At 26.1% G+C, this 15,100-nt stretch overlaps 1 protein-coding gene across 5 annotated transcripts in view; it reads right to left on the reverse strand.

Annotated features, from left to right (window-relative positions):
• Window positions 1–15,100, reverse strand: part of LOC122847579 (transcription factor Sox-2-like) — a 207,752-nt gene that overhangs the window by 30,278 nt on the left and 162,374 nt on the right. For all 5 annotated transcript variants that reach the window (XR_006373382.1, XR_006373385.1, XR_006373383.1 and 2 more), the window contains one exon: window positions 6,975–7,040. Coding sequence is in view for 1 of the 5 variants with exons in the window: in XM_044145372.1 (XP_044001307.1) it covers window positions 6,975–7,040 (66 nt within the window). In the remaining 4 variants the exon portion in view is untranslated. The remainder of the gene's footprint in view (window positions 1–6,974; window positions 7,041–15,100) is intronic.

Raw genomic sequence — 15,100 nt, forward strand, 5'->3', positions numbered from 1 at the left:
TTTACTTAAATTCACATTAATCTAATTAATACTGAAAATAAAATAAATAAAAATTACAAAATATTAATGTGAAAAAAAATTAAATTTATTGACATTGAAAAATAATAATGATAAATTAAAAAAAATCATGTTATCAAAAATATTAATGTTGGAAAATAAAAAAAAAAAATAATATTGAGTAATAAACTAATTTTCAATTCAAGGCTATTTTTTATAATTACTAGTTCATCGAGTCAGCTGATTGTTAAGTCGACAAGAGCCCCGCCTACAGTGTTTGGGGTCTCAAGTTCAAATACGGCATAAAGGGCTCAAAATTTTAATTGTTATCTTATCGATTACTTCTCCAGTATATCCCTTTCATATTTGTGTCACGACTCCGTGGTGTTTGGGGCAAATATAATCTAGCATAGACCATGTGAATAACGCACTTGGTCTATGCCAGGAAATATTTGCCTCAAATTCCTAATTTCTATTTTTATTTTTTTTAAAGAAAAAAAAAAAAATAATGTAACACACTTACACATATTCTATCTATTTCTCTCTCATAATTATCGATGACAACTGTTCTTTTTATAATAGAGAAATAAACTATCTTTATATTCAGGTAAAAATTTAAATTTAATTTAACGTCGAAAAAATAAAAAATGCGGCTAATTTACAAATCAAATAATTTCATGGTAATTAAGTCAATGTGTTAATTAATTTTTTTCACAATATTATTTTCTTTTATTGAACTTGAAAAACCATCATACTTTTTTAATTAAACTTTTATTTTTTTAACTTTTCATATGTAAAATAAAATAATAAAATTTAGTATTAGCAAAAATATTTATTCTAATATATATTTCATTTTAATTAAACAATTTTTTTTTTGTTAATTATTGTTGCAGATTATATATGAATTTCAATGAGACAAGTCAACGACATCAATCAAAAATTTCCATCATCAACTGCAATAAGGGTGAGTCAAGCAATTTTTTTATCTACTTTATTTTAATTTTCTGATGCCCTTAATTTTTTTTTAACGTTTAAAATATTCTCTGTTAAATTTTCAAGTCATTCAGATTGTGGTAAAAAGCATATATAATATGACCTTGGCCCTTGATTAATTAATTTTCGTTTGCAATAACAAACCATCTTATTAACATACAATTTAAATATTTGTTTGCTGTTTTTTATTTCTTTATATTTTTTGTCTGTTTAATCTTTCTTTTTATCACTCTACTACCCAAAAGAACCAACAAGTTTTTACCATGCACTTCTGTTGCATATTGTATAAATTTATACATGAAGTGCATAGCAAATTGTTGGGTTCCAATTGAGAAAGGATTATCCCCACGAGTAACACAATATTTCAATATAAACATTATTGTCCACGTGTAAGTTCATGACACCCCTTGTTTTTATATGCCTATTATACAGTTGTTGAAAAAAATATCAATCAAATTTATCATTAGCATAGTGTGTATCCACATAAAATATAATAACAACAAAACATTATATAACTATTTTCAAAATAAGTAAACTGGGTATTTAAATTATCCATCAATATATAATATTTATTCAAGAATATATATTGATTTATATCTTTATATAAATTTACAAACAAAAAAAATATACTAATATGCCTTAGGATTAAATGGTGTATATTATAACGGTTTACGCGAAAAAAAAAATTCATCCCCTAAATAATGTTTGTATACAGATACTCGGCTGACAGAGCAGACGCTTGCACACACATCATTGATGGTTCGAAAAAAAAAAAAAAAGAAAAAACTCGTGGGGATTGCGGAGGGTAAACATCGTGTAACCACTAGGGAGATTTTCAAGGGGAATCAGGGGGGGAGGGGGTGAATCTTTAGCACATTCAGTGTATGTATATAATACACATTGAAGCAGCCCAGGGCGTGTATTCTATAAATATTTTATTGGCTCGTCATTCGACTTTATCGTATCATTTGTGCAAGCAACGCGGGGGACATATTATGTGTTTCATGGGGCATCATAGAAAAACAATTCTCAACATGATAATATTTTAAAAGAGAAAAAGAAAGAGAAGGGAACCAAAAAAAGAAAAACCTATAGTCAATATAACCCCTGCTTATTTTGTCACGCTTCTTCCCACACTGAAACGAATTCCCTTGATGACACTTGGCACCTTTATTTCTATCATTTTTTTTTTTTTATTATTTATTTTTACTCTTTCTGTGATTTAATTTAATTCGTTGGGACGATTTTTATTTAATTGATTTTAAAATAAAACGACAATAAAGTATAAATAAAATATGCAAATATATATTTAACTATAAAAAATTTATATATACATCAGACCCACATGTAGGATTTAAAAAAAAAAAATATATATATAGTTCATGGACGCGTATAAGACAATTTTATATAAAATATTTTTATATTATTTATGTATAAATAAATAATATTTATATATTATTTTTAGTATATACAGCAAGCTTCTGAGATTATATATATACATATTTTATGTATAAGAGAATGACTCATGAATACTTGTTGATTGAGATAAATTGAATATGGCAAAAATAAAAAAAAAACGTATTGGAATCAGTCCATCAACATCATAACTGAGTTATGTGTCCGGGTATTCGAAATAAAAATGAAATATAAATTATATAAATAGTTGAGAATCAGAGATCTGATGAATATACTGTATACATTAATCAATATAATTTTAAACTTTATACTACCTTTTTAAAAAGTTAATTTTTCATAAAATTATTTTCTTTTGTTTTAATAACTTGACAAGAATTATTTATATTTATTTATAAATTTTTATATAGTCGTAGTAATATAACAACAGGAAACTAAATAATCGAATGATTTTTATCGATGATAACGATTAGTAATTACCTGATTGTTGTATAGCCGAGTATACTAAATGCTTTTAATCAATGTCATCGATATAATTTCCGATTGTTGTTATTGGTTAGTTTGTTGATGTTGTTGTGTGTATACAGTATATATATTTGCAACTATATGGATTAAATTGTTCAAGCTGTGTGTCATGTGAGAGATACATGCTTCACTGGGCTTTTCCATACTTTACAAGCTCATATCTGTATAGACATACACTTGCTATATATATATGTGTGTTATTATTATTATCATCATGCAAGGTAGTTTCGATAATGTGACTGGCCTTGTAAAATGTTATCAGCCAGGGTGACCAACAGGAAATTACACATGCGGCCAAAAATAATGACGGAAGTTGCAATTTATCGATGAGCTGAGCTTCTCTCTCTCTCTCAGTGTATTTAAGACTATTTATTAATTATTTAATTTTTTTTTATTAAGCCTTGTTTTTATTGAGGCTTTTAAATGAAAATTAATTTTAAAAAGTTTTAATATTTTATGTTAATAAATTTATATGGGGGGATAATTTTAATACTATTTATGAATTTTTTAATTAGAGCTTTAAATTTTTTAATGAAATATAAATTATGGTATTTTTTTTTAAAGTTAGAAACTTTTACAAAGAGCTTATATAAATTAAGAGCCAGAGTTTTATAAATAGCTTCAAATTATAATTTGACGGAATACATAGTTGATGACGTTAATTGAGGAGAAAATGAATGACAATTATATTTTAAGTAATCCGAGAGAAAAGATCAACAAGATATATCATTTGATTGAAAAAGATCGATAAGATTTCACAGCTTGTATGGATGTATTTATTAAAAAAAAAAATAATAACAACGTCTCTATTAAGTATTCTTTATTCGTTTATAGTTATAAATAATATATACTCACGAAATTCATATAGGTATATTAAATACCATAGAGTTAAAGAACTATAAGGCATTATTGTGTTGTGGATTTATTTTTATTATTCAATGCTGCCTCAGTGAATTTTAACAAAGAGAGCCGCGTGTCATTGTCGTCATTGGTCGTACAACACCTTCATCTCTTCCTTCAAAAATATATTTTCATTATATTTTCATATTCCCCCCGCAGACAAGTTAAAAAATAACACTATAAAAATTAATATTTTGTTATTTTTTATTTATTTTTCATTCGACAAAGAAAGTTGGTTTTTTTTTTCTTTTATTTTTATATTAAAAACAAAAAATATATTTGAAAATAAATTACACACAATAAAATACATCTGTATCAGGGAATAAAAAAAAATTTGTTCTTTAAAATTATTTCGGAGCAGTCACAAATATATATGACCACCATAAATACGTGCCATCCCGAAGAAGATGAACGTTCTAGGAAGGATAAAATCTAATTTATGCTAATCCAATGATATGGCGAGGAGTTGGAAACCACAAAAACTAAATATATTTAAAATAAGTAAAAATAATATATATATACAATAGAAAATATATATAAATTAAAAAATATATGCACATTTTTAGTTTCTTAAAAAAAAAAAAAATAAAAGAATTTTATAAAAAAAATTTAGTAGATAAATTTTAAAAATTACAAAAAAACCAGGTTAAACAAAAAAAAAAAAAAAGCTCCAATAATCATATTGCGAAATTTTAACTTACACACTTTATTAAAATTATATTTTTTAACTTTTTTTTATTTTTTTATTTTTATTATTTGATAAAAACAAAATGACAAGAAAAAATAAATAGAATAAAAGAAGAAGCCGTTTAAACAAGTCCTCCAAAAAAGAAGGTGCGGTCGGTTTTTATTTTTTTTATTTTTTGAGTGCTTGTTTTGCTTATCTAAGACAAATTTGCTGTCTTGTAAGCGACACCAGAGGGTCGTTTGAATAACCGAGGGGTACAGAAGCCCTCTTATTTTTTTGTATTCATGTCTTTCTAAACTAACGAATCTACTAATTTATTTTTAAATATTTATAGTACATTGTTAAGATCTTTTTTTTTTTTACAAATTAATTTTTTATTTTTTTCCTACTCTTATTTTCACAGCTGATTAGTCCAGGTTTCATTTTATTTACAAAAATTTCACCACTTTTATATAAACGTTTACATTTTTTTTTGTTTTTTATTGTTTCTTTTACATTTTGATGATGATGCTCTTGGTCGACGAGTTGGCTCCCCTATGTTTTCTGCATTATTTTATATATATTTTTTTTCATCATTTTGCGAGAGGTGGAGAACACATGCCCCCTGTCATGCCACAGGGGACCCCAGGAAGCTGCCGAGGGTTATTTATTTGACCGTTTAACGGCCAAGCTATACGCTTTACAGCCTCGAACAAGTCTTGTGCCTTCTCTTTACTCTTGTCGATGTTATTTTATCTTTTTTTTTTTTCCAATTTGCAAATACATTTCAGCCACAACTTCTCCTTCACGTGTATGTATTTATGTACATAAATAAATGAATAAATAAGTTTTAAAAATAAAGATATATAAAAAAAAAAAAAATGAAGAATGAAATTTTAATAAAATTGCAGCAGTATTTATACGACATGATATAGGAGGAAAAAAATAAAATGAAAAAAGCTAAAGTTTAATTACATTTGAAACAATATTGGCTTAAAGTTAATTGAGGCTTTCAATTATTGATTTATCATGAGTTTGTTGATGCATCGGGGTGTGGAATTTGATTGTAATCATTTTGAAATCTTCAAGGGACACACCCACACATAAACTACCCTTGTTCTTGTGTTGATGCATCAACAACATCAACAACAAAATCCTGTTATAACTAACATATAGAGTCATATGATCATGTTAAACGAGAACTTCACTAGGTGGTCTAAATATGTTGCACCCTTCTTAAACAGCTAATGTGTGGTGATGTTCCCTCGGTGGTAAAAGAAACGTCGACGAGAATTAACGTCGTCGTTAACGTTAGTTAGAGGGGGCTCCTGTTCTTCTTCTTCTTCTTTTTATTTTTTTTTATTTATTCTTTTAATTCGAGGGTCGCGTGTCGCACGCTAGACACAATTCTACTATATTCTAACTGTGATTGTGTGCAACGTCTTTTTTTTTTTTATTTGGCTCTTGATCTCTTAACGGCTTCAAGGGCTCGTTATAGGGTCAATCGTTTTTATTTTTGATTTATTAGTGTCTTGCTTATACATGGTTGAATAACACAAAGAAACAAAAATGAATCTAACTCGACATTAAAAATATAAAATACTTATTTGACAAAAAAAATAATAAATAATAATAAATTTACAAATATTTTTTTTTACAAGGTATCAATTAAAATGCATATAATTATTTGTGCAATAAATTTCGATAATTAATCTTTAAAAAAAACTAAAATAAAAAAACGTTAATTATTAATTTTTTTTTAAGCTCAAATTTATGATTAAAAAAAAATTTAATTAAATGATTGTATCAGTGACATAATTATTGAGAAAATAAAAATAAATATTTCAATGAAAATCAGTTTAATTGACTTGATTTTACTGATATAATTATGATATTAATTGAAGTAATAAAAACGCAAAAAATAAAAAAAGTTATCAAAGTGGAAGGGTGTAATGGAGCATAACCCTGGTTGAGTGTTTCGATATATATATTTATTTGTGAGCGAGGGAAATGAAAAAGGTAAACGGAAGTAAATCGTATTCACCGCGAACAACGTCACGCGATGACAAACGAGCCAACAAGGGTATATAAGAAAGGGTGTGGGGGTTGCATCATCACGCGAGAATTGAACGTGACATCTGATAAAAGTGGTAATCACATTAAGCGTTCACTATTCCCTTTTTTTTTTTTTACCTCGCTATCATTTTTTTTTCCTCCTCCTTCTTCATACTGTCTCACTCGAATTAACACTCTTTTCTCACCTTGATTTGCACGACTCCCTGTCGAGTACTCCTCTCGAAAAATTCACATTAAAAACAAGACCGGTATTTTTTTTTTATATAAATATATAACTTTATTACACACTAAACGACAAAAAAAATAATAAATAAAAGAGATACTTGAAAAAAGTAAGAATAATAAATCTTTTTAATCAATAATTACTAATTAATTAATAAAATTAGATAATTATATAGCTTACCATGCTCGAACGGATTCTGAATAACAACCGGTTTCAGGATTTAACATTTTGCGATCACTGTCTGACCTAAAATCAGAAAAAAAAAAACAAAAAATATATTATTAGTATTTACAAATAATTCTCACGATAAAATAATATTTAAATTATTAATATTAAATTAACAAGTTGTAGCAGATGTTTAAGTACATAGTGCCAATGAAATAGAATATAAAAAAAAAAAATCAAAATCACGAGAATATACACCCCTCAAATTATGTCCAGTGTCTAGTGAAATTCCCACACATGAATTTTTATGAACACTCAAAATTGACAAAAAGGGAAAGTAAAGTTGTCGCTTATTAATACACACATATATAAATAAAAATGAATATGTATATGAGGGTGGACAATGAATTTTATAAAATATTAAAATACACTATAAACAACATTCATGAATTTATAAAATAAAATCATGAGGTTTATGTATGAATGCGTAATACCACAGTGGACAGTGATTTTCACCCTTCTCTCTCTCTCTCAATTGACACCCTCACATAATATAATAATAATATATACGTATAGGGTTCTCACGGATCTAGTTGTATACCCCATCAACGTACACATATGTATTATTTTAAAAATATATATAACCTAATTCAAATTTTGCCCTAATGTCAACCATAATCGGACAAAAGATAATAACAGTGCCACTGTCATTATAACAAAACACGCAAACATATTGAATTAAAGATAACACAAATTAAATAAATCAAATATATAATTATATTGTAAATTAAATTTTGCCTTTTTTTCGTATTATTATTTATTTATTTATTTTTTATTTATAAATTTTTTACACTTGTTTAATAAATTTTTAATTTCAAGAGAATATTTTTTTTTATCGTAAATGAATTTGATTATTTAATTAATTGTTGATTTTTATAAAAAAATAATTATTATTATTATAAGTAATAAACGATCAGAGTATTTATTTTCTTATCGATGATGAGCATTTTTAGTATATGCATTTTATGAGTCGATTTATATACTTTTTTTAATTCTTTGATATCTTTAATATTTTATTTCGCCAACGTCACTCTAATTTCCGTCTTTCACCCCATTTGATGGGGTATCGATTGCCGATGAGTAATCGTATCATCAACTTGCAGGTAAAAAAAAAGGTGAAAAGAAAAAATTAATAATAATGATAAAATAAGGACCAGTTATATTATATATTGAACGAAAAATAAAAAAGAGGTAGTGCTGCCGTGGGAGTATAACACGTGGAAATAACCAAAATAAAAGAAAAAAAAAAAACCTGGCACAACCTTCGCACTCGACATCCATTTATCAACATGACATGCCAATCTTGTAATTCAACCTCCTACTCTTTCTTTTTATCCTCCACCTGCTGTTTCTATTTGACACGAAAATTGTCAGAGTAATTTTGATTTTGATTCTAATTTTAGTATAAAAAATTGAAACATTTTTATATTTATAGAAAAAAAAAAGAAATATTAGATAGTTGATTGAGTAATTTTGAATATAAAAATATAAAAATTAAAAATTTATTTCTAGCTGCAGAAGATATTTTATAGTTTTTTTTTTTTTTTTTTACTACGGCTTGTGATGTGTGCCAATTCATACAGACTTTCTACATATCACAAACCGTAATGGCAAAAAAAAAAAATAAAAAAACTCATAATTAGATTCTGCAGATATAAATAGATATTTTCGGCTAATTTTTTTTGCATATGGTTGATTATAATGCGGACCAGTTTGTGTCATAAATTTCAGTATTTAATTTTGAAAAATATCAATAAATAATCACCAATTAAAATTAACAATTTCTGAATAAAGAGACAGTAAAAAAAATTAATAAATAGCAACAATTAAGTTATTAAAATTTATTACAAAAATAAGTTGGGATTTTAATCAACCCTGTGTGAAAATAAAAATCAAACAAATAAACATGTTCATGTATATTCATGCATAGAAATATCAAGGTATTTATATTTTTTATTTTTTTAAAAATATGCGTGTGTGTACCCCCTGAAAAAATAATGTCTCCGCGAATAGTGTGTACAACGAGGTTATGGGAACCCAACCTGAGTCTGTACTCAATGCGAAAAATACTGTAATTATTAACAGGTCCCGGGGACACGGTTACTTGCGTGGTACACATTCAAAATTACACGTTTAATCGCGCGACCCATGGTATAACTCATCTTACATATATATTCAATGAAAAAATTAAAAAAAATAATAACAATTCAAATAAATATAGACGTTTAAAATTAAATTTTATTTCTTTGTTAATAAATTAACAAATAAATAAATTAATCAAAAAAAAATTAAATTACATAAAAACTCAAGTATATTTAATATAAATATAAAGAATGGTCATTTATTTTTTTATAAATAGAAATATAAAATAAAAAAAAAAAAATACCAAGTTAATAAAAAAAAAATAAGATCATGAGTGAGAAATATATAAGGTAAATGTCGGTTCGATTCGATCACTCTCGCAAGTCTGCATGATGTATAACAAATCGCCCTTTTAATCACGCAGTCGTTCACGCTTGAGTCATTTGGCTTAATGGTGGCCTCTTGTTTGGATGCCTACAACGCGGTAGGTTGCGAGGTAATTTTCTCCCATCTTCATTTTTTTTTTTTTTTTAAATTTTTTTATATATATCGTAATATATTCTATCTGTCTTTGTCGTGTTGTACTGAATGCGTATATATACAACGAGAATGAGATGAATATACATACACGCGGGCCTTCTCGTTATTTTGTTTAAACCGCCAATATCATTAGTCAACTGTTCACACCGTTCAGTTTATTATACATACACGCACATACAGGTGTATTGAAAGGGTGCTTTTATGTATATAAATAAAGTATAAACATCACACACACATATACAAATGCAAGTTTAAGAAATGAAAAAAATAAAAAATATAAATATGTGAGGTCGATTGAAGCCACATCGTATCTCGATATCATTACTCTTATGTATGATGAAAGTCAGTTGAATTCAGTCTTCATCTTTCACCTATAGAAATTTTGTATTTACTTAATTATACTAGGCATTTAAAAATAACCTCTTTAAATTTTTATATCAGACATTTAATTAATTACAATTTAAAATTTATCTCGTTAAATATATTGATGAATAAAAAAAAAATATAAAAAAAATTTATATTTTTGATGAAAATATGATTCAAGCTAAAATTAATTTGATCGGTGAGTAATCAGTGCGAGTCAATGAGTCTAAAGTTCATGTCCGCGAATGGAGGTTTCCGCACCCTTCCGGTTCCGGTGTTCCGGTAGGTTTGTCCCTGTTGTCATTCACGGGGGAACTTGACTTCCGTTTTTTATATATATATGATGGGATTTACGCTTAACGAATAGTGACGATACTCTCACGATTAATATCGATATATATATTGTACACTGTATTGTAATTTATGAATTTTAGATTTTTTTAAAAAGTTCATAATTAATTTGAATAACATTGATAAAAAAAAATTACTTTGGTATTTTTTTTTTTGAATCGATTCAACTTTAATGGGTTCTCGGAGCTTTTTTTTTCGATCGCTAAATCAATTACTTGGTTTTCTTGAATTATTTTTATGCGGAAAAATTTTTTATTCAAATGAAATTCATGCGAACATTGAATTTTCAATGTTGATGGATAAATTTGATTTTGATTGATGATGACAAATAAAAATTGAAATAAAAAACAATTGACCATATTTTGATGAAAAATATTTGTAAAATATAAAAAGAAAGAAATATGACAAGTACGGACGGATGTGACTTGTGTGGGATGTGGAAATGGAAGGTAATAACAACGTCACTCGGTGTGTCGCTTATCGTGATATCGTTTTGGCTCTATACCTCGTTTCCGTAATTTTCACACAAACTCATTGAGATTCTAGATCGTTATATATATACACTCGCTTATTGAGGCTTGTATCAGTATGGCAAATTCATCAGAAATATATACACATATTTACATGACTCTCTCATCGCAATATATTTTTTTTTTTTTTATATATCTATTTAAATCGCCATAAAAATTCAACGGAAACAATACGGTATAAAAATGAATTGATGCGTAAAAATAAATTTTATTTTTTATCGATATTAGTTTTTTTTTTTTTTATCGAAAAATAAAATTAAGCTTTATAAATACTATATAAAAAAAATATAAATATAAATAAAGCTGCACGTGTTGCGAAAATATGCAATAAATATTTTTACTCTGAATAATGGATTTTAAATATTGCAATACAATAGTCCAATAAATTTTTATTAATTAAAAAAATATAAAAATTAATTGGATATTGATACAAAAATAACAAAAAAAAAATAATATTTTTCTAAAATTTAATTTTATATTTAACAAAAACTAATTTTTTTTTAAAAATATTTTTATCCCGTTATTTTTTTGCTTATAAAAATTGTTGAATCTTTGATGATGAGTTACCGAAGTTTCACCCTCGAATGTGAACGTTGCAAGAGAATTGCTCTATGTTGGAAAAAAATAAAATTAAAAAATAAAAAAAAAAAATTTATATGTGTGAGAAAGAGAGAAAAAAAAAAAATAAGAGAGAAATAGCAAAAGGTAGAGTATGTGTTAGCTTGTGAGAAAAAAAAAAAGAGACAATACATGGTGAGCTGAACGATGAAGGGCACACCTGGTTGAAGGGAACGCAGCTGCAATATTTAGCCCCCCGACTGCGTAAGGGGGATGAAAAAAAGGAGAGGTTAGAGAAGGGGTGTCATGTACTGACGGCTACAGGCCACAAGGGGGGTGGATTGATGCTGAGATTTTTCAGTTACGCTATATACATTTTTACCCTCGACATACATATACATTCATAGAAATATTATTTTTTCTCTGCAGACTTTGTCTTTTTTTTTTTTTAAACCTGAAATTTTGATATACACAAATATGTACACATGCACACACACTAATTCAATATTTTACTGATGAAAATAAAATAAAAATTCAAGCTCAAAGACTTTAACGAGCGCATAAGCGATAACTGGAACAAATACGACCACGAATTGTGTCGAATTAGTAAAATTTTTATGATGTTTTATTGATCTAATAAAAAAATATTAAATTCATAATTTATTATATAAAATGATATTGATTTTTAAAGTATCAAATAATGGTTTAAATATAAAAAATATATTTATAATTTTATTGTTAAAGAAATAAATAATTTTTATATTTATATCACCACGAAATAATACTTTACTTGAGAAACAATATATATTTTTTATATTTCATAAAAAAATATAAAAATTTATATACATAAAAACTTGAGAAAGCCAAAGAGGATCGTCTAGCCAGATGCAAGTAGAAAAAAAAATATACGTCATACAGCCTCGATATTCAAGTACTCTTCACTTAAAAACTCGAATAATTTTTTTTTTTTTTTTTTTTTTACTCGTTTCCTTGTGCACCCTCCAACTTTTTTGTCAAGGGGTATGGTAGAAATAAAAAAACTTCAATAATAAAGAAACTAGAAATATAATCAATAAAATAAAAATTTGACCGCATTTAAATTGTACTTGAAAAAAAAAAAGAACACGTTATTTGTACTTTTAAAATTTCTAGTGTTGCAATTACATTTTAACATACTGTCAATGATAATATAAATTTACCAGGTATATTTTTGAAAAGAAACACAAAGAATTGTCATGGAAATTGATTATTATCTATACAAATAAATTTTTATATAATCTACCCTATCCAATATTACTTTTTAACCCTTTCAAAAAATTTTTAATTCTTTTGGCATCAAAGTATAAGGTGAATTATCAACAGGTGAATTTATTTAAATTCCAATGAGAGTATTATACCCACACTTGCTGCTTTTCTTCATTCATAAAATATACACATAGAATTTACGGTCTTCCTTTCTTCTTTTTTATTATATATTACATTTATATTTTTTTTTTTGTTTCGCCCTTTTGTGTGGTACATTGTTGACACTGTAAAATGAGAAAAGAAGTGAATAATAAAAAAAAAAAAAAGCATGCAATTGAATGAGATAAACAGACATGTCCCTTCAAGGTCGAGGATGATTGACGATTGTCCGATTTGTTTGTAGATAGATGCATAGTTGTATTATGAAAATAAAATGACAAAAAAAAAAAAATCCGGAACTAGTAATACACATACTTGAATATTATTTATCATATGAGTGGTTTCTCTTTTTATTTTAATTTTATTTGTTCGCGTTTATAAGGTGTACAGTATATATAAAATGTATATACCACACGAGGACACTCCCAGGAGGGTGTGTTGAACACTATTGACTATAAACTGACTGAATCAGGGACAATATTCTATGTAGAATTTTCAATTGATGGCAAACGCGTGCCACAACTTATTGTACCTCATAATAAAAGAAAAATATATAATAAAAAAAATTCTTTTTTAAAAAAGTTAAATAAGACCTGTTAAAATTTTTTCAAATTATTCAATTTATTTTTATTTATTTTACTAATTTTTTTAATTTTTTGTTATATATTTATAATATATACCTTTCCAGGTAAAAACAAATCTTTTTTTTTTATTTTTCAATAGTGTGTGTAAATATATATATTTTGTTTTTTAATCAGATAAAAATGTCTTGTTATTTTTCACGTTTGTCAAATACTTTGATCTGTACTAAGAACACTGCTGATATTTTATTTTTTTCTTATTTCCTTAACCAACGAAAAATGGAAAGTATCTTTTCGCGAAACTGAAAACACCTTGCCGTGGGAAATCTCTTAAGTATATCTCGTTTAATTTTCTGGGAAAAAATATCTCGTGCCAGTTTCCAAGGACAAGAAACAGGATCGACTCTAGAGCACGAAGTGTTGCGGTCATTGAGAGTTTGTTGCTTCGACAATTCGACACGAAATCTCAAATCCGCCCCTTCAAAAAATAAAAAAAAAAAAAAATGCATCCCTCACCTCGATTTATTTCAGTCACACCTTTGTCCCTGCGTGAACCTGTTTTTTTTTTTTTTTCCTTTTTCCCTCTCGGGATACGAGGACAAAATCGAAAAAATAGAAACGCCCGCACACGGGTTTTATGTATTTTTTTTTTTTTTTTCTTTTTTTGGAGTTTTAATTTCAGGGGGTCTAAACACTTGGACATGAAAAATATTACAAAATTATGATAATTAAACCCTCAAAAAGTCACACAAATATCCAACAAACACCTTCACCTTTAACAATAACGACAATACTGAGAAAACTCGCGAAGTCATTAATATTTATCGTTTTATATAAATTCGTTATACAAATTATTATGCAACTTAAAGAGCGTACAAATGACCTATTATATTACAAGAAAATATGCAAGTTTTTTATTTATCATATACATTTTTTAAAAATACAATAAAATATAAAAAAAACATGGTAATTTTATAGAAAAATATTTTGATCAATTTGTATGTTTTGCATTTACACAATGAATTAATATACTGTATTAATATAATTTTCATTGTCCAACATACAAAAAAAAAAACCAAAAAAACGATAATATATTTGAAAATTTATATAATAGAATTTTAGTGTTTGAGTGTTATAAATTCTCCAAAGAAATGAGTAAAAAAAAAATATAAATAATTTGAAATCCAACAAGTGCCACATACTATTCGTAAATAAAAAAAAAATATATATAAAAACTGGTAACTGATTAAATATTAACTCTAAAAATAGAGATGAAAAAATTTTGGAGATAATTTGAAATTTCGTAAGACTGGTAGCATATTTAATTTGACACTTGGAAGAGTTGTTTCAACATCTACATGTTTAAATAATAAAAAGAAAAAAAAAATATACATATTTTATTAAAACATGTATATTTAATTAAAAAAAAAAAAAAAAACATATTTCAATATTTATCAATATTTTAATAATCATATTTATTTACTTACTAGAAAAAAAAAATATTTTAAAAAATATATTCAACTGTAATGTTTTTTTTTTTAAATATTGAAAAATCATTAAATTTTCTTGGAATTTTAAGGATTTATATTTTATATTTCTTTTATATCGATGAAAAACCGTGCTGTCTGGTTTTAAATTTGATGATGCATCGAATAGAAGATATTTAAAAAAA

This window comes from Aphidius gifuensis, linkage group LG1, assembly GCF_014905175.1.
Source record: "Aphidius gifuensis isolate YNYX2018 linkage group LG1, ASM1490517v1, whole genome shotgun sequence".
Classification (NCBI taxonomy): Eukaryota; Metazoa; Arthropoda; class Insecta; order Hymenoptera; family Braconidae; genus Aphidius; species Aphidius gifuensis.